At 41.4% G+C, this 21,026-nt stretch overlaps 1 protein-coding gene across 5 annotated transcripts in view; it reads right to left on the bottom strand.

Moving 5' to 3' along the window:
* Positions 1-21,026, bottom strand: part of LOC139752850 (tubulin polyglutamylase ttll-4-like) — a 327,656-nt gene that overhangs the window by 16,718 nt on the left and 289,912 nt on the right. For 4 of the 5 annotated variants that reach the window (XM_071668813.1, XM_071668815.1, XM_071668814.1 and 1 more), the window contains one exon: positions 10,545-10,579. The exons of the other annotated variant lie outside the window; for it this stretch is intronic. In XM_071668813.1, the coding sequence (XP_071524914.1) occupies positions 10,545-10,579 (35 nt within the window). The remainder of the gene's footprint in view (positions 1-10,544; positions 10,580-21,026) is intronic. 5 annotated transcript variants of the gene reach the window in all.

The following is a 21,026-nucleotide window of genomic DNA, read 5'->3' as shown; positions in this document are numbered from 1 at the left end:
TTTTTTAATTTTCCATAAGAAGGAACAGAGAAGGGGGCCAGGTGAGGGTATTCCCTCAAAGGCCCAGTCCTCTGTTCTTATCGCTACCTCGCTAATGCCGGAAATGGCGAATAGTTTGAAATATAAAGAAAAGAAATATATATATTATACTAAACCGCCGTCTCCCGTGTTAGCGAGGTAGTGCAAGGAAACAGACAAGGATTGGCCTAACCCACCCACATACACGTTTATACATAAATGCCTCCACACACACATATACATACATATACATCTCAATGTATACATACATAGACATATATATATACACATATGTACATATCCATACTTGCTGCCTTCATCCATTCCTGTCGCCACTTTGTCACACAGAAAACAGCATTCCCCCTCTCCAGCCAGGCAGCGCCAGGGACAAACAAAAAAGGCCTGCATTCGTTTACACTCAGTCTCTAGCTTTCATGTGTAATGCATCGAAACCACAGCTCCCTTTGCATGGTTTACCCCAGACGCTTCAGATGCCTTGGTTCAATTCACTGACAGCACGTCTACCACGGTATACCATGTCGTTCCAATTCACTCTATTCCTTGCACACCTTTCACCCTCTAGTATGTTCAGGCTCAAAATCTTTCTCACAACAACCTCCACCTCCAATTTGGTCTCCCACTCCTCCTTGATCCCTCCTCCTCTATGACATATATATCCTCTTAGTCAATCTTTCCTCGCTCGTTCTCTCCATGTATCTAAACCATTTCAACACACCCTCTTTTGCTCTCTCTCTAAAAACACTCATTCTATCACAACACATCTCTCTTATCCTTTCATTACTTACTCAATCAAATCACCTCACACCAGATAATGTCTTCAAACATTTCATTTCCAACAAATCCATTGTTGGAACCACTATTCCTTCAAACGTACCCATTTTGCTCTCCGAGATAATGTTCTTGACTTTCATACATTCTTCAATGCTCCCAGAACCTTCACCCCTACCCACCGTGACTCACTTCCACTTCCATGGTTCCATTTGCTGCTAAATCCACTACCAGATATCTAAAACACTTCACTTCCTCCAGTTTTCTCCGTTCAAACTTATCCCCAAATGAACTTGCCCCTCAACCCTACTGAGCCTAATAATCTTGTTCTTATTCACATTTACTCTCAAATTTCTCCTTTCACATACTTTACTAAAGCCAGTCACCAACTTCTGCAGTTTCTCACCTGAATCAGCCACCAGCACTGTATCATCAGCAAATAACAACTAACTCACTTCCCAAGCCCTCTTATCCACACCAGACTGCATACTTGGCCCTCTCTCCAAAACTCGTGCATTCACATCCTTGGCAAATACTTTTCACTGCTTCTAGAAACGTATCTCCCACACCATATACTCTTAAAACCTTCCACAAAGCATCTCTGTCAACCCTATCCTATGCCTTCTCCAGATCCATAAATGATACCTATAAATCCACCTGTTTTTCTAAGTATTTCTCACACATTCTTCAAAGTAAACACCTGATTCACACATCCTCTACCACTTCTGAAACCACACTGCTCTTTCCTAATCTGATGCTCTGTACATGACTTTACCCTCTCAATGAATACCCTCCCATAAAGTTTCCTGGGAATACTCAACAAACTTATGCCTCTGTAATCTGAACACTCACCTTCATCCCCTTTGCCTTTGTACAATGGCAGTATGCAAGCATTCTGGCAATCCACAGGCACTTCACCATGATCCATACATACACTGAATATCCTTACCAACCAATCAACAACATAGTCACCCCCTTTTTAAATAAATTCCACTGCAATACCATCCAAACCCGCTGCCTTGCCAGCTTTCATCTTCCGCAAAGCTTTCACTACCTCTTCTCTGTTTGTCAAACTATTCTCCCTGACCCTCTCACTTCGCACACGACTCTGACCAAAACACCCTGTATCTCCCACTCTATCTTCAAACACATCCAACAAACCTTCAAAATACTCACTCCATCTCCTCACTTCATCACTACTTGTTATTACCTCCCCATTCGCCCCCTTCACCGATGTTCCCATTTGTTTTCTTGTCTTACGCACATTATTTACTTCTTCCAAAAATCTTTTTATTATCCCTGAAATTTATTGATACTATCACCCCAACTCTCATTTGCCCTCTTTTTCACCTCTTGCACCTTTCTCTTGACCTCCTGCAGCTTTCTTTCATACATCTCCAATCATTTGCACTACTTCCCTGCAAAAACTGTCCAAATGCCTCTCTCTTCTCTTTCACTAACAACCTTACTTTTCATCCCACCACTCACTACCCTTTCTAATCTACCCACCTCCCACCTTTCTCATGCCACATGCATCTTTTGCACAAGCCATCAATGCTTCCCTAAATATATCCCATTCCTTTCCCACTCCCTTCACATTATTTTCTCCCACCTTTTGCCATTCTACACTCAATCTCTCCTGGTACTTCCTCAAACAAGTCTCCCTTCTAAGCTCACTTACTCTTACCACTGTCTTCTCCCCAACACTGTCTCTTGTTTTCTGAAAAAACCTCTACAAATCTTCACCTTCACCTCCACAAGAGAGTGATCAGACATCCTTCCAGCTGCCCCTCTCAGAATATTTACATCCAAAAGTATCTCTTTTACATGCCTATCAATTAACACATAATCCAAGAACACCCTTTGCCATCTCTCCTACTCACATATGTAAACTTATGTACATATCTCTTTTTAAACCAGGTATTCCCAATCACCAGTCCTTTTTCAGCACACAAATCCACAAGCTCTTCACCATTTCCATTTACAATGCTGAACACCCTATGTACACCAATTATACCCTTAACTGCCACATTACTCACCTTCGCATTCAAATCCCCCATCATTATAACCCGGTCTTGTGCATCAAAGCAGCTAACACACTCATTCAGCTACTCCCAAAACACTTGCTGTTCATGATCTTTCTTCTCTTGACCAGGGGAATAGGCACCAATTATCACCCACCTCTCTCTATCCACTTTCAGTTTTACCCACATCAATCTAGAATTTACTTTCTTGCACTCTATCACATACTCCCACAACTCTTGTTTCAGGAAAAGTGCTACTCCTTCCTTTGCTTTGTCATCTCACCAACCCCAGACTTTACTCCCAAGACATTCCAAAACCACTCTTCCCTTTTACCCTTGAGCTTCGTTTCGCTCAGAGCCAAATTATCCAGGTTCCTTTCCTCAAACATACTACCTATCTCTCATTCTTCTCATCTTGGTTACATCCACACATGTTCAGACACCCCAATCTAAGTCTCCTAGGAGGATGAGCACTTCTGCTTGACTCTTTCTTCTGTAGGTAAATACTTATTTATTTATTCATTTATTTTGCTTTGTCGCTGTCTCCCGAGTTTGCGAGGTAGCACAAGGAAACAGACGAAAGAAATGGCCCAACCCACCTCCATACACAATGTATATACATACACGTCCACACACGCAAATATACATACCTATACATCTCAATGTACACATATATATACACACACAGACACATACATATATACCCATGCACACAATTAACACTGTCTGCCTTTATTCATTCCCATCGCCACCTCGCCACAAATGGAATACCATCCCCCTCCCCCCTCATGTGTGCGAGGTAGCGCTAGGAAAAGACAACAAAGGCCCCATTCGTTCACACTCTGTCTCTAGCTGTCATGCAAGAATGCCCGAAACCACAGCTCCCTTTCCACATCCAGGCCCCACACAACTTTCCATGGTTTACCCCAGACGCTTCACATGACCTGATTCAATCCACTGACAGCATGTCAACCCCGGTATACCACATCAATCCAATTCACTCTATTCCTTGCCCGCCTTTCACCCACCTGCATGTTCAGGCCCCAATCACACAAAATCTTTTTCACTCCATCTTTCCACCTCCAATTTGGTCTCCCACTTCTCCTCGTTCCCTCCACCTCCGACACATATATCCTCTTGGTCAATCTTTCCTCACTCATTCTCTCCATGTGCCCAAACCGATTCAAAACGCCCTCTTCTGCTCTCTCAACCACGCTCTTTTTATTTCCACACATCTCTCTTACCCTCTCATTACTTACTTGATCAAACCACCTCACACCACACATTGTCCTCAAACATCTCATTTCCAGCACATCCACCCTGCTGCGCACAACTCTATCCATAGCCCACGCCTCGCAACCATACAATATTGTTGGAACCACTATTCCTTCAAACATACCCATTTTTGCTTTCCAAGATAATGTTCTCGACTTCCACACATTCTTCAAGGCTCCCAGGATTTTCGCCCCCTCCCCCACCCTATGATTTACTTCCGCTTCCATGGTTCCATCCGCTGCCAGATCCACTCCCAGATATCTAAAACACTTCACTTCCTCCAGTTTTTCTCCATTCAAACTTACCTCCAAATTGACTTGACCCTCAACCCTACTGTACCTAATAACCTTGCTCTTATTCACATTTACTCTTAACTTTCTTCTTTCACACACTTTACCAAACTCAGTCACCAGCTTCTGTAGTTTCTCACATGAATCAGCCACCAGCACTGTATCATCAGCAAACAACAACTGACTCACTTCCCAAGCTCTCTCATCCCCAACAGACTGCATACTTGCCCCTCTTTCCAAAACTCTTGCACTCACCTCCCTAACAACCCCATCCATAAACAAATTAAACAACCATGGAGACATCACACACCCCTGCCACAAACCTACATTCACTGAGAACCAATCACTTTCCTCTCTTCCTACACGTACACATGCCTTACATCCTCGATAAAAACTTTTCACTGCTTCTAACAACTTGCCTCCCACACCATATATTCATAGTACCTTCCACAGAGCATCTCTATCAACCCTATCATATGCCGTCTCCAGATCCATAAATGCTACATACAAATCCATTTGCTTTTCTAAGTATTTCTCACATTCTTCAAAGCAAATATCTGATCCACACATCCTCTACCACTTCTGAAACCACACTGCTCTTCCCCAATCTGATGCTCTGTACATGCCTTCACCCTCTCAATCAATACCTTCCCATATAATTTACCAGGAATACTCAACAAACTTATACCTCTGTAATTTGAGCACTCACTCTTATCCCCTTTGCCTTTGTACAATGGCACTATGCAAGCATTATGCCAATCCTCAGGCACCTCACCATGAGTCACACAGACATTAAATAACCTTATCAACCAGTCAACAATACAGTCACCCCCTTTTTTAAAAAATTCCACTGCAATACCATCCAAACCTGCTGCCTTGCCGGCTTTCATCTTCCACAAAGCTTTTACTACCTCTTCTCTGTTTACCAAATCATTTTCCCTAACCCTCTCACTTTGCTCACCACCTCGACCAAAACACCCTATATCTGCCACTCTATCATCAAACACATTCAACAAACCTTCAAAATACTCACTTCATCTCCTTCTCACATCACCACTACTTGTTATCACCTCCCCATTAGCCCCCTTCACTGAAGTTCCCATTTGCTCCCTTGTCTTACGCACTTTATTTCCCTCCTTCCAAAACATCTTTTTATTCTCCCTAAAATTTTAATGATACTCTCTCACCTCAACTCTCATTTGCCCTCTTTTTTCACCTCTTGCACCTTTCTCTTGACCTCCTGCCTCTTTCTTTTATACATCTCCGACTCATTTGCATTTTTTCCCTCCAAAAATCGTCCAAATGCCTCTCTCTTCTCTTTCACTAACATTCTTACTTCTTCATCCCACCACTCACTACCCTTTCTAATCAACCCACCTCCCACGCTTCTCATGCCACAAGCACCTTTTGTGCAAGCCATCACTGATTCCCTAAATACATCCTTTTCCTCCACCACTCCCCTTACCTCCTTTGTTCTCACCTTTTTCCATTCTGTACTCAGTCTCTCCTGGTACTTCCTCACACAAGTCTCCTTCCCAAGCTCACTTACTCTCACCACTCTCTTCACCCCAACATTCTCTCCTTTTCTGAAAACCCCTACAAATCTTCACCTTCGCCTCCACAAGATAATGATCAGACATCCTTCCAGTTGCACCTCTCAGCACATTAACATCCAAAAGTCTCTCTTTTGCACGCCTATCAATTAACACGTAATCCAATAACGCTCTCTGGCCATCTCTCCTACTTACATACGTATACTTATGTATATCTCGCTTTTTAAACCAGGTATTCCCAATCAGCAGTCCTTTTTCAGCACATAAATCTACAAGCTCTTCACCATTTCCACTTACAACACTGAACACCCCATGTATGCCAATTATTCCCTCAACTGCCACATTACTCACCTTTGCATTCAAATCACCCATCACTATAAGTATACATAGTGATATATTCATACTTGATCACTGATTCCTGTGTAAGCAAGGTAGAGCCAGGAATGGGTGAAGAAATGCCACATCCATTCTTTAGCTGTCATGTGTTATGCAACAAAACCACAGCTCCCTATCTACAACCAGACCCCACAAAACTTTCCATGGTTTACTCTAGCTACTTCATATGCCCTGGTTCAGTCCACTGACAGCATATCAACCCTAATAAACCACAATGCTCCAATTCACTCCCATCCCGTGCATGCCTTTCACCCTCCTGCATGTTCAAGCCTTGACCCTTGAGTTTTGTTTCACTTAAGAGACAGAACATCCAGGTTTCTTTCCTCAAACATAATACCTATCTCTCCTCTCTCCTCATCTTGATTACATCAACACATATTCAGACACCCAAATCAGAGCCTTTGAGGAGGATGAGCACTCCCTGCCTGGCTCCTGCATGCTCTTTTAGATACTGAAATATAAGAGTGAGTTCCTCATACAAGTCATCTTGTATGACCGTAAGTTATAAGATGCAAGCACTTCAATGATTTTAACTGGATCACTTGCAGCCTTGAAGAAAAATACTTATTTGCTGTTTCATGCATCAACCACAAACAAATGAGGAAAAGGCCTCATTTGCTTAAATCCATTCTCTAGCTGTCATGTGTAATGCACCAAACCACAGTCCCATATCCATAACCATGTCTCATAGACCTTTTAGTGGCTTCCCCAGCTGCTTCATATGTCCTCGTTCAGACCATTGACATTATGTCACCCCCTGCATACCACAAGGCTCTAATTCACTGTGTCTCATGCACACCTTTCACATTGCAGCATGCTCAGTCCTCGAGCCCTTAAAATTTTATTAACTCAGTTTTTCCATCTCCACTTTGGTCTCCCCTTTCCCCTGTACCACAAAACTCTAATCACTGGGATTAAGATGATTTCTTTACTATCAATAAAAAAAAGAAAAAAGAAATGTCTTCCCCTCTTATGCCAGCCACCTTCACCATGTTGAATTATAAGCTTTTGGCAAAAAATTAGCTTGGCAACAGCCATTATCTTTATTAGCTATCTAAATGTATACTAAAAAATGTGTTACCTAATATGACCTTGACTTCTCATTTACATTTTTTTTTTTTGACTACTTTTAAAATACCATACCAATAATACTGTTAGCAACTCTGTAATACATTATTCATATTCATTATACTTGACTGCCATTTCCCACGTCGGCGAGGTAGTGTCAGGAAACAGACTAACAATGGCTCATCCACTCATATACACATATGTAAATAAATGCCAATACATGCACATATACATACATATACACATGTACATATTCAAACTTGCTTGCTTTCATCCATTCCAGGCGCTACCCGCCCTGCAGGAAACAGCATCGCTACCCCCAGCTTCAGTGAGGTAGTGCCAGGCAAAACAGACAAAGGCCACATTTGTTCACACTCAGCCTCAAGCTGTTATGTGTAATGCACCGAAACCATAGCTCCCTATCCACATCCAGGCCCCCTAGACCTTTCCATGGTTTACCCCAGATATTTCACATGCTTTGGTTCAGTCCACTAACAACACATTGACCCCTGTATACCACGTCCTTCCAGTTCACTCTATTCCTTGCACACTTCTCACCCTCCTCTATGTTCAGGCCCTGATCACTCAAAATCTTTTTCATTCCATCTTTCCACCTCCAATTTGGTACTCCTACTTCTCCTTGTTCCCTTCACCTTTGACACATATATCCTCTTTGTCAATCTTTCCTTACTCATTCTCCCCATATGTCCAAACCATTTCATCACACCCTCTTCTGCTCTCTCAACCACACTCTTTTTATTTCTACACATCTCTCTTACCCTTTCATTACTTACTTGATCAAACCACCTCACACCATATATTGTCCTCAAACAATTCATTGCCAACACATTCACCCTCCTCAGTACAACCCTATCTATAGCCCATGTCTCACAATCATATAATATTGTTGTATCTACTATTCCTTTAAACATACCCATTTTTGCTCTCAAGGATAATGTTCTCTCCTTCCTCATTTTTCATTGCTCCCACACACACACACACACACACACACACACACACACACACACACAACTCACTTTCACGGTTGTATTTGTAGTTAAGTCCACTCCCAGATGTCGATAACACTTCACTACCTCTAATTTTTCTCCATTCAAACGTACATCCCAATTAACATGTCCCTACTGAACTTAATAACCTTGCTCTTATTCATATTTACTCTCAACTTTCTCCTTTCACACACTTTTCCAAGTTCAGTCACCAACTTCTGCAGTTTCTCACTTAAATCAGCCACCAGAGCTGTATCATCAAAGAACAACAACCGATTCACTATCAAGACCCTCTCATTCCCAACCAACTGCATACTCACCCCTCTCTCCAAAACTCTTGCATTTACCTCCCCAACCAGCCCATCCATAAACAAATCAAACAACCATGGGGATATCACACACCCCTGCCACAGACCAACCTTCACTGGGAACCAATCACTCTCCTCTCTTCCTACTCATACACATGCTTTACATCATTGGTAAAAACTTTTCACTGCTTCTAGCAGCTTAACCCCCACACCTTCCACAAGCATCTCTATCAACCTTATCATATGTCTTCTCTAGACCTATAAATGCAACATACAAATCCATGTTTTTCTCTCCAGACCCAAAAATGCTACATACCAATCCATATATCTTTTTAAGTATATCTCACATGCATTCTTCAACGCAAACATCTGATCCACACATCCTCTACTACTTCTGAAACTACACTGCTCTTCCCCAATCTGATGCTCTGTACATGCCTTCACCCTCTTAATCAATACCCTCCCATATAGTTTCCCAAGAATACTCAACAAACTTATGCCTCTCTAGTTTGAACACTCACCTTTATCCGCTTTACCTTTGTACAATGGCACTATGCATGCATTCTGCCAATCCTCAGGCACTTCAACATGATCCATAAATACATTGAACATCCTTACCAACCAATCAACAATGCAGTCACCCACCCTTCTTAATAAATTCCACTGTAATACCATCCAATCCCACTGCCTTGCCGGCTTTCATCTTCCGCAAAGCTTTCACTACCTCTTCTCTCTTAACAAAACCATTCTCCCTAGCCCTCTCACTTCGCACACCACCTCGACCAAAACACCCTACATCTGCCACTCTATCATCAACCACATTCAACAAATCTTCAAAATATTCACCCCATCTCCTTTTCACTTCATCACTACCTGCTATCATTTCCCACCTTAACCACTTCACTGATGTTCCCATTTGTTCTCGTCTTACACACGTTATTTACCTCCTTCCAAACATCTTTTTATTCTCCCCAAAGTGTAATGATACTCTCTCACCCCAACTCTCTCTGCCCTCTTTTTCACCTCTTGCACCTTCCTCTTGACCTCCTGCCACTTTATTTCATACGTCTCCCAGTCATTTGCACTCCTTCCTTATAAGTATTGTCCAAAAGCCTCTCATTTGTTTCACTAACAACTTTACTTCATCCCACCACTCACTACCCTTTCTAATCTGCCCACCTCCCACCTTTTTCATGCCACAGGCATCTTTTGCACGTGTCATCACCGTAATATACAATAATACATAATATATAATCATTATGAGGTTCCGACAGCTTCAAAGTTGCACTCTACAGATAGAATATAGTGGGCTTTTCTGAGGCAAGAGGGTCCTTGACACTGTTCTTTTCCATCTAATATTCATACAACCTTGCTAAAACTAACTTATGGCTCACGGTGTTGCCAACTGCAGGTGGAGTCCATTAACACCAAACATACTCAGCAATCATCTTAAATATAAAGTGAATAATACTGGTGAAATTAGTCATTAATAAAGATGTAAGACATTATGTAACCCATTAAATAAGATCTTTTGGTAAAGTAAGAATTCTTTCAAATATTACATAAAAAATTTTAAAGAAATTACCTCTAATTATACAATCACAAATATCATCAAATGCAGTTATCTATACACAAGTCTAACAGAGGTATAAGCCACACAGAAAAATGTGTAAAATTATACACAAATATCAGTTCATAAAAAGAACTTACTCACGGAATACAGCCTGTACACCAATCCACATCCCTAGCTACTGCTGACTTAAGTAATTCAGCTCCAGGATACACAAACCGACCCCTCTGTCCCTTCATGACCTACCTTGAAGTGACCCTGAAGCCGCCTGAGACAGTGACCTGAAACACAACAACCTTAAGGTCAGTTGTGTTGGTGAGTCTCTCTCTATGACCGACATACCTGCATTTGACATTAAAGTTTTGTCACTTAATTCTTTTAAAGTTTCAGGAATCCATTAACCCATAAAGCAATATTTGAAGAATAAGCTTATGTGACAAACCTTCATCCCCTATACAATATCTTTTGCAAATCGATATAACTAATGGTTACTCTCTCTCTCTATATATATATATATTTGTGTTACTGGACTCCAACTGCTTGTGGTTACATGAGTGATAAGTCTCCTTCGGTGAGGTTGTATTATTGGAGTACAATCTCATCGAAGAGCTTCTCGCTCTCTATGAAAAGGGTCCAACCTTTCCATGCTACTGATTGAAATGCAGCCTTGAAGCTGCAGAAACCCCAGGACAAGGGGTACTTTGGGTTATCTAATAGTTGTAGTAACATATATACTACTTATTTACTTTCTGCCTTAGGAGTCCCTTCTATCATTATGAGGCCCCTGCAGCAATCAGAGAGCTGTCTATATCCACCAGTCATGACCATAGGTCAAATGCAGTGATGTTGTGTGTGCATATATGCACAGAGAGTGGAGGAAAAACTTGAGTATAAAGAGCTTGAAATCTTTGTTATTGTAGATGTGCCATGGGAAAAAAGGGTCTTACGATATACTGAATAAGTGTGTAAAGTGTTGCATGGAGGGGTGATGTCCAGAGAACAGTGTGATTTATGTTTGTCTGGGGAGTGTGGCTTCTAATGGGTGTAAGTCAGGTGGAGTTTAAGGATGAGTTAAGAATGTGGCTGTTTAGTGCCTGTCAGGTTATTTCACTGTGTATATGTTTTGTTGGCATTATATTTTGTTGAAGAGGTTGGATGTACAATTAGAGGTAACTGGGGCATGAGGTAAGGATAAGCTTTTATTTCTGTTTGGGGGGGTTGGTGGTAAGTTATGGAGTGGTCTGAGTAGCAACATCAAACATACATTTCTGCATTAGACAACTGAGACAAATGATTTGTTTGCTGTTTTTCACAGAAAAAAAGCCTTATTTGCTCACATTCATTCTTTCGCTGTTAATGATTCACCCTGAACAGAATGTCTGCATCTACACAAAATTCTGCACTCACTCTTTTAACCCCACACAGATGTAAATCAAGCACACACCCTCCATTCATCTTGAATGGACAGTCTCTTCCATTAAGCAAAACACAAACCATTCTAATCATCATAAATAACACACAAGATATTTACTCTCACTACTCATAACATCAACACAAACTATGTGCACCAGATTTGGACAAGAAAAAGAATCCCTCAATATCCTACACAAAGTATTCATCCATCCCACTTTAAAATATGCCACTACTTTAAGAATACCAGGAAAGGGGTAGATCAGGGATGCAGATATCATTACAAAGGAATGAATAATGAATCAGATGATGAAAGAACAGCTCTAAAGCCTAATTAGTTTGCATGATGAACTCAGCCTTGAATAGGTAAATCACAGACCAAAAGGAGGGAACAACACAATAGAACTCAGCCTTGTGTAGGTAAGTCACAGACCAAAAGGAGGGAGCAACACAACAGATCTTCATGTCAAAAATGACAGGGAACTGCTTTCAGATACCGAGATAAATAATTCCAGTCTATCAGATTATAATATTATACAAATCACAAGTATATACAATGGAAATAAATGACTGTGAACATGATACAGCAACAGCTGTAAAAGAGAATGATTTGGGTGCTATATATTTTCATCACAACAAATCAGAGTGGGAAAAGATCACTGAGAACTAACCACAAGATTTTGTCCAATAAAGGAAGATGTGCAAATGATTGGGAGATGTAAAGAAGAAAGTGACAGGAGGTCAAGAGAAAGGTGGATGGGTTGAAAAGGAGGGCAAATGAGAGTTGCAGTAATAGAGTATCATTAAATTTTTGGGAGAATAAGATGTTTTGGAAGGAGGTAAATAACATGCAAAAGACAAGAGCAAATGAGAACAACGGTCAAAGGGGCAAGTGGGGAAGTAATAATTGGTAGTAATGAAGTGTGAACGAGATTATGTGGATATTTTGAAGGTTTATTGAATGTGTTTGATGATAGAGTGGAAGATACAGGGTGTTTTGGTCAGGGGTGGTGTGCAAAGTGAGATGGTCAGGGAGAATGGTGTGGTCAAGAGAGAAGAGGTAGAGAGAGCTTTGCAGAGGATGAAATCCGGCAAGGCAGCAGGTTTGAATGGTATTGCAGTGAAATTCATCAAAAAAGTAGGTGACTATGTTGGTGATTGGCAGAATGCATGCATAGTGCCACTACACAAAGGAAAAGAGGATAAAAGTGAATGTTCAAGCTACAGAGGCACAAGCTTGTTGAGTATTCGTGGGAAATTATATGGGAGGATATTGACTGAGAGGGTGACGGCACATACAGAGCATCAGACTGGGGGAGAGCAGGGTAGTTTCACAAGTGGTAGAGGATGTGTGGATCAAGTGTTTGCCTTGAAGAATATGTATGAAAAATACTTAAAAAAAAAGATGGATCTGCATGTAGCATTTATGGATCTGGAGAAGGCATATGATAAGGTAGATAGAGATGCTTTGTGGAAGGTCTTAAGAGTATAAGGTGTGGGAGGGGTTAGCTGCTAGAAGCAGTGAAAAGATTTTACCACGGACGTAAGGAATGTGTATGAGTAGGAAGAGAGAAGAGTGACTGGTTCACAGTGAAGGTCGGTCTGTGGTACGGGTGTGTGATGTCCCCCCAAGGTTGTTTAATTTGTTTATGGATGGGGTGGTTAGGGAGGTAAATGGAAGAGTTTTGAGAGGGGTGAGTATGCAGTCTGTTGGAATGAGTGGGCCTGGGAAGTGAGTCAGTTGTTCGCCAATGATACAGCTCTGGTGGCTGATTCAAGTGAGAAACAGCAAAAGTTGGTGACTAAGTTTGGAAAAGTGAGAGAAAGAAAGGCACAAGTAAATGTGAAGAAGAGCAAGGTTATTAAAGGTTCAGTAGGGTTGAGGGGGAAGCTAATTGGGATTTAAGTTTGAATGGAGAAAAACGGGAGGAAGTGAAGTGTTTTAGATATCTGGGAGTGGACTTAGCAGCGAATGGAACCATGGAAGCAGAAGTGAATCACATGGTGGGGGAGGGGGCAAAGATTCTGGGAGCAATGAAGAATGTGTGGAAGGAGAGAACATTATCTCAGAGAGCAAAAATGGGTATGTTTGAAGGAACAGTAGTCCCAACAATGTTATACAGGTTGCGAGGCATGGGCTGCAAATACGTTTGTATGGAAGAGGGTGGATGAGTTGGAAATTAAATGTTTGGGGACAATATGTGGTGCAAAGTGGTTTCATAAAGAGTCATGAATGGGTAAGAGAGATGTGTGGAAATAAAAAGAGTTTGGTTGAGAGAACAGAAGAGGGTGGGTTGAAATGATTTGGACATATGGAGAAAATGAGTGAAGAAAGACTGACAAAGAGGATATATGTGTCAGGGGTGGAGGGAACAAGAAGTGGGAAACCATACTGGAGGTGGAAGGAAAGAGTGAAAAAGATTTTGAGCAATTGGGGCCTGAACATAGAGGAGGGTGAGAGGCATGCAAAGAATAGAGTGAACTGGAACATTGTAGTATACCAGGGTTCATGTGCTGTCAATGGACTGAACCAGGGCATGTGAAGCGACGGGTAAACCATGGAAAGGTCTGTGGGGCCTGGATGTGGATAAGGAGCTATAGTTTCAGTGGACTACACATGAGAATTTGATCTCCCACTTCTCGTTCACTCCACCTCCGACACATATATCCTCTTGGTCAATCTTTCCTCACTCATTCTCTCCATGTGACCAAACCACTTCAAAACACCCTCTTCTGCTCTCTCAACCACACTCTTTTTATTACCACACATCTCTCTTACCCTCTCATTACTTACTCGATCAAACCAACTCACACCACATATTGTCCTCAAACATTTCATTTCCAGCACATCCACCCTCCTGCGCACAACTCTATCAATAGCCCACGCCTCAAAACCATATATCATTGTTGGAACCACTTTTCCTTCAAACATACCCATTTTTGCTTTCCAAAATAACGTTCTCAACTTCCACACATTCTTCAACGCTCCCAGAACTTTTGCCCCCTCCCCCACCCTATGATTCACTTCCACTTCCATAGTTCCATCCGCTGTCAAATCCACTCCCAGATATCTAAAACACTTCATTTCCTCCAGTTTTTCTCCATTCAAACTTACCTCCCAACTGAGTTGTCCCTCAACCCTACTGTACCTAATAACCTTGCTCTTATTCACATTTACTCTCAGCTTTCTTCTTTCACACACTTTACCAAACTCCGTCACCAGCTTCTGCAGTTTCTGACCCAAGTCAGCCACCAGCACTGTATCATAAGTGAACAACAACTGACTCACTTCCCAAGCTCTCTCATCCACAACAGATTGCATACTTGCCCCTCTGCAAAACTCTTGCATTCACCTCCCTAACAACCCCATCCATAAACACATCAAACAACCATGGAGACATCACACACCCCTGCCGCAAACCTACATTCACTGAGAACCAATCACTTTCCTCTCTTCCTACACGTACACATGCCTTACTTCCTCGATAAAAACTTTTCACTGCTTCTAACAACTATCCTCCCACACCATATATTCTTAATACCTTCCACAAAGCATCTCTATCAACTCTTATCGTATGCCTTCTCCAGATCCATAAATGCTACATACAAATCCATTTGCTTTTCCAAGTATTTCTCACATACATTTTTCAAAGCAAACACCTGATCCACACATCCTCTACCACTTCTGAAACCACACTGCTCCTCCCCAATCCGATGCTCTATACATGCCTTCCCCCTCTCAAACAATACCCTCCCATATAATTTCCCAGGAATACTCAACAAACTTATACCTCTGTAATTTGAGCACTCACTTTTATCTCCTTTGCCTTTGTACAATGGCACTATGCAAGCATTACGCCAATCCTCAGGCACCTTACCATGAGTCACACAGACATTAAATGATCTTACCAACCAGTCAACAATATAGTCACCCCCTTTTTTAAGAAATTTCACTGCAATACCTTCCAAACCCGCTGCCTTGCCGGCTTTCATCTTCCGCAAAGCTTTTACTACCTCTTCTCTGTTTATTAAATCATTCTCCCTAATCCTCTCACTTTGCACACCACCTTGACCAAAACACCCTATATCTGCCACTCTATCATCAAACACATTCAACAAACCTTCAAAATACTCACTCCATCTCCTTCTCATATCACCACTACTTGTTATCACCTCTCCATTAGCCCCCTTCACTGATGTTCCCATTTGTTCTCTTGTCTTATGCACTTTATTTACCTCCTTCCAAATCAGCTTTTTATTCTCCCTAAAATTTAATGATACTCTCTCACCCCAACTCTCATTTGCCCTCTTTTTCACCTCTTGCACCTTTCTCTTGACCTCCTGCCTCTTTCTTTTATACATCTCACAGTCATTTGCATTATTTCCCTGCAAAATTCGTCCAAATGCCTCCCTCTTCTCTTTCATAAATAATCTTACTTCTTCATCCCACCACTCACTACCCTTTCTAATCTGCCCACCTCCCACGCTTCTCATGCCACAAGCATCTGTTGCACAAGCCATCACTGCTTCCCTAAATACATCCCATTCCTCCCCCACTCCCCTTACCTCCTTTGTACTCACTTTTTCCATTCTGTATTCAGTCTCTCCTGGTACTTCCTCACACAAGTCTCCTTCCAAAGCTCACTAACTCTCACCACTCTCTTCACCCTAACATTCTCTCTTCTTTTCTGAAAACCTCTACAAATCTTCACCTTCGCCTCCACAAGATAATGATCAGACATCCCTCCAGTTGCACCTCTCACCACATTAACATTCAAAAGTCTCTCTTTCGCGCGCCTATCAATTAACACGCAATCCAATAATGCTCTCTCGCCATCTCTCCTACTTACATACGTATACTTATGTATATCTCGCTTTTTAAACCAGGTATTCCAAATCACCAGTCCTTTTTCAGCACAAGCTCTTTACCATTTCCAATTACAACACTGAACACCCCATGTACACCAATTATTCCCTCAACTGCCACATTACTCACCTTTGCATTCAAATCATCCATCACTATAGCCTGGTCTTGTGCATCAAAACTACTAACACACTCACTCAGCAGCTCCCAAAACACTTGCCTTTCATGATTTTTCTTCTCATGCCCAGGTGCATATGCACCAATAATCACCCATCTCTCTCCATCCACTTTCAATCTTACCCATATCAATTTAGAGTTTACTTTTTTGCACTCTATCACATACTCCCACCACTCCTGTTTCAGGAGTAGTGCTACTCATGAAACAGGAGTAGCACTTGTCCTCTCAGTAACCCTTGACTTTACTCCCAGGACATTCCCAAACCACTCTCACCCTTTACCCTTGAGCTTCAGTTTCACTCAGAGCCAAAACATCCAGGTTTCTTTCCTCAAACATACCACCTATCTCTCCTTTTTTCTCATCTTGGTTACATCCACACACATCTAGACACCCCAGTCTGCACCTTCAAGGAGGATGAGCACTCCCCGCGTGACTCCTTCTTCTGTTTCCCCGTTTAGAAAGTTAAAAGTTAAAATAGCAAAACAAAACATTAAGGGTAAGATAGCAAGACGGATTAAAGAGTTTCTAACCAACAAAAAGTTCAAGTGGTAGCAAAGGAGACCATGTCTATGGAGGATGTCCAATCTGAGGTACCACATAGAATGGCGTTGGCCTCAAAACTCTTTGATATAATGATATTATACACTGACAACAGAAAGGAAAGCATAATAAGGGGCTCTCCTGATGACACCACAGTAAGCAATATGATGGGATTAAAAAAAGGATCAGTGGGGATGCAGAAAGACTTGGTTACAATTTACACTTGGGCAGAAGCAAACCTAGTGGAATTTAATGAAAATTTATATAAGCAAAAACTACGGTTCAAGGATTCATTAGCAGTGCCACATAAAAGCCTACCAGGGAAACAGATAGACAGTCGGCCAGATGTAAAAAGATACGTGTGTTATCACAAATGAAAAACTATATTTCAAAAAGAGAATACTGAGAAAATAGAACTAACAAGTACTGAGTGGCATAACTGAGAACTTTCTCGACAAGACACAGAAACCTACGGATGGGTGTTTAATGATAATGTAAAAAGCAAAATTCATAACTGCAGTATTGTATGACAACCAACAAAGCAATTAAAATTATATATATACTAGAGAGACTTCACAAGCAAAATTGATGGGATGGAACATATGGACTACAAGAAAAAGCTGAAAGACTGCAACTATATAGCCCAGAAAGGTGAAGAGTAAGAGATATGATAATCTATATATGGCAACATATTGAATGTGTAAAGGAAAATGTGCTAAACCTGAAAGCCTTTCAATATGGAAGATACAACATTGTTATGTCTTCTGGAATATCATGGAACATACAGAAAACAATCAAACAAAACTATAGGACATCCAAACCAAGAAGCTAGACAGATTATTCAATGCTGCTAGGCAAAATATGAAACATGCATGGAACTACAAATACATTTAAAAGAAAACTTTACACATGGTTGAAATCAGTCCCATATGGACCAAAAACTGATAAGTAATGCAAGTGGCCATTGAAAAGAATAGTCTTATGCATCAAGCAAGATGTGTGGTGATCGCTTCATGCTAGCCTTGCCATTTCAGTTAAATTTCATCATAGATACTAGTAGGTACTCACCTGCCTGATCTTCCACCCTCTCAAAGGCAAATATAACAAAGCTGAAAACCACACAAAATAGTGCACTCACAACAGCCATTGGCTGCCTCGCGTATACAAACACTCATCTTAATAATGAAACAAAAGATCTTCAAAATACAGTCCCTCAACTTGCTCAGCAATCACTTCTAAGCAACAGTACTAGACCCCTTCCATCCTAACCACTCTATGGATTTGTTTTTCACCTCTTGTCCATCCTGCTATAAATGTACAATTTCACCCCTAATTGGTTCATCTGATCATACTCTCATAAATGTTTCTATTCTAACGGCACCTCCCCCTCCAGCAGCACCTAAGTATAAATACTGGCACCTCAACAAAGCTGGCAAATAAGTTATGTAACTTCTTTTCTGACTTTCCTTGGGTAAATTATTGTCTCATGTGGTGACTCTTCTGTCTCCACCAAACACATAGCAGAGGTTATTCTTGCGGGAATGGAAGCATTTATCACCTTTTCCCCAAAGATGACCTCTTCATCCAATCCATGGTTCAACCATTCCTGTTCTGATGCCAATCACACATGGGATCAGGCATACCAGGCTTGGAAAAACTCTCCTTCCTCTGGCTCCAATTCAGCTTTTATCACTGCCCATAATCACTGCAAGCAGGTTACCCGAGGTGAAGTGTTCCTTTATCTAAATGAAGTACAATAAGCTTTTCTAATTATTCACTGACAGGTCTTTCCAATCTTTAGCTAAGGGTATCTCTAACATCTGTTGTTCCTCCTTCCTTTCACTTTTCCGCTATGATGGAATTGTAGCTGTCTCTCCCATAGAGAAAGCAACACTCTTTGGTCCCCATTTCTCCTCTAACTCCACCTTGGATGACTCTAAAATTCCTTCACCCCCTGATGCTCCTCTTACTAGTAAATAATCCTATGCCCCTTCCCAAAATCTATTTTCTGACTGTCCAAAAAGCAATTTTTTCCCTGGACACAAGCAAACCTAACTGTTTCTGTTTAAAATCGAAAACTTTGTGTTCTCCTTGGAAGTATGCATTGATACATCCCATCCCTAAGAAGGGTGATCCTTCTGACCTCTCTAACTGTCATCCTATTGCTTTGACATCTACTATTTCTAAAGTCTTTGAATCCCTCCTTAACTCCCATATCCTTAAACACCTTGAAAATCACATCTTCTCTCTGATAACCTGCATGGTTTTCATAAGGTAACAGCCACTGGTGATATTCTTTCCTCTTGTAATAATGTCTCATCATCCCAGAAAGACTTTGAGGAGTCATGTGTAGTTGCCCTTGACATATCTAAGGCTATTGACAGTGTGGCACTGGGGTCTCATCTCTAAGCTCCCCTCTTTTGGCTTTCCTCTCTCACTTTCCTCCTTCATATCTAGCCTCCTCTCTGGCTGATCCATCTATGTGACTGTAGATGGATCTGCCTCTCCCCACTTTTCCATCAACAGCAGTGTCCTTCAAGGTTCTGTCCTGTCCCCTACACTTTTTCTCCTTTTCTTCAACAAATCCTCTCCTCCACACATAGTCCAATGCACTTATAGGCTAACAACTCAATACTGCAATCACCCATATCCTTCAATTTTGCTCCCTCTTCTCTCACTCGATCTGCATCTTGTTTTGACAGCCTCCTCAATAAACTCAGAATTGGAGAAGATATCTTACAAAATCGTGTAAAGTTTAATGCCTCTAAGACACAGTTTCTACCTATCTCTCTCAGTTTCTACCTATCTCTCTAAAGAACTCATTACAACTCTCATCTCTCCTTTGACAGTTCTGTAATTCCACCTCTTGACTCAATGAACATACTTGGCATTACCGTGACAACACTCTTTCTTGAAAACCCAAATTACAGGAATAATTAAGCAAGCCTCTAAAAAACTGGTTGTCCTGTTTAGATGTCAAAACTTCTCTTCTGAACAGGTGCTCCATTTATAAAGGAAATGATTCATCCTTGTATTGGGTACTGCCCACACATCTGGGGTGGTTCTAGCTCTGCACTCTTACTTGACAGAGCTGCAACCAATCCACCTCATAATCTGTCCAATCCACCTCATAATCTGTCCCAGGATAACTTCCAAATTTGACCTCCTTGCCTTGCGCCACAATGTTGGTTCACTTCCCCTCTTCTATAGATATTACTTTGGCTTTTGCTCCCAAGAGCAGGCTCCTACCATTTTGCCAAAAGGCAGGGACAGTGCACACAATGATCATCGCAGAAAATCTATAGTTATGACGAATGAGTTATCTAAGTGTTGTCATATTATGCATGACTAGGAGAGATTGTATTTTTGTAAAGAGAATGCCAGTAGTCATGTGTGAGTGAGGCAGAAAGAAAAAACAGGTACATGGGTCAGAGGAGTACAACTTGACAACCAATGAAGTGCTGGCTCACTTCCCAGCCGTCACTAACCCTCTCGATAACCAGGTGAGTACTGGTAATATACCTCCCAGGTTGCTAGCTGCCTACCAACTACTTCCTACTAGAATAGTAGTCCCAACGATGTTATATGGATGTGAGGCATGGGCTATGGTGGGGATGATGGAAATGAAATCTTTCTGGACAATATTGGGTGTGGGGTGGTTTGATAAAGTAACGTAAGGGTAAAAGATATGCGTGGTAATAAAAGGAGTGTGGTTGAAGGAGTAGATGAGGGTGTG

Source organism: Panulirus ornatus, chromosome 13, assembly GCF_036320965.1.
Source record: "Panulirus ornatus isolate Po-2019 chromosome 13, ASM3632096v1, whole genome shotgun sequence".
NCBI classification, from domain to species: domain Eukaryota; kingdom Metazoa; phylum Arthropoda; class Malacostraca; order Decapoda; family Palinuridae; genus Panulirus; species Panulirus ornatus.
This window is presented reverse-complemented; position numbering and strand designations above follow the sequence as displayed.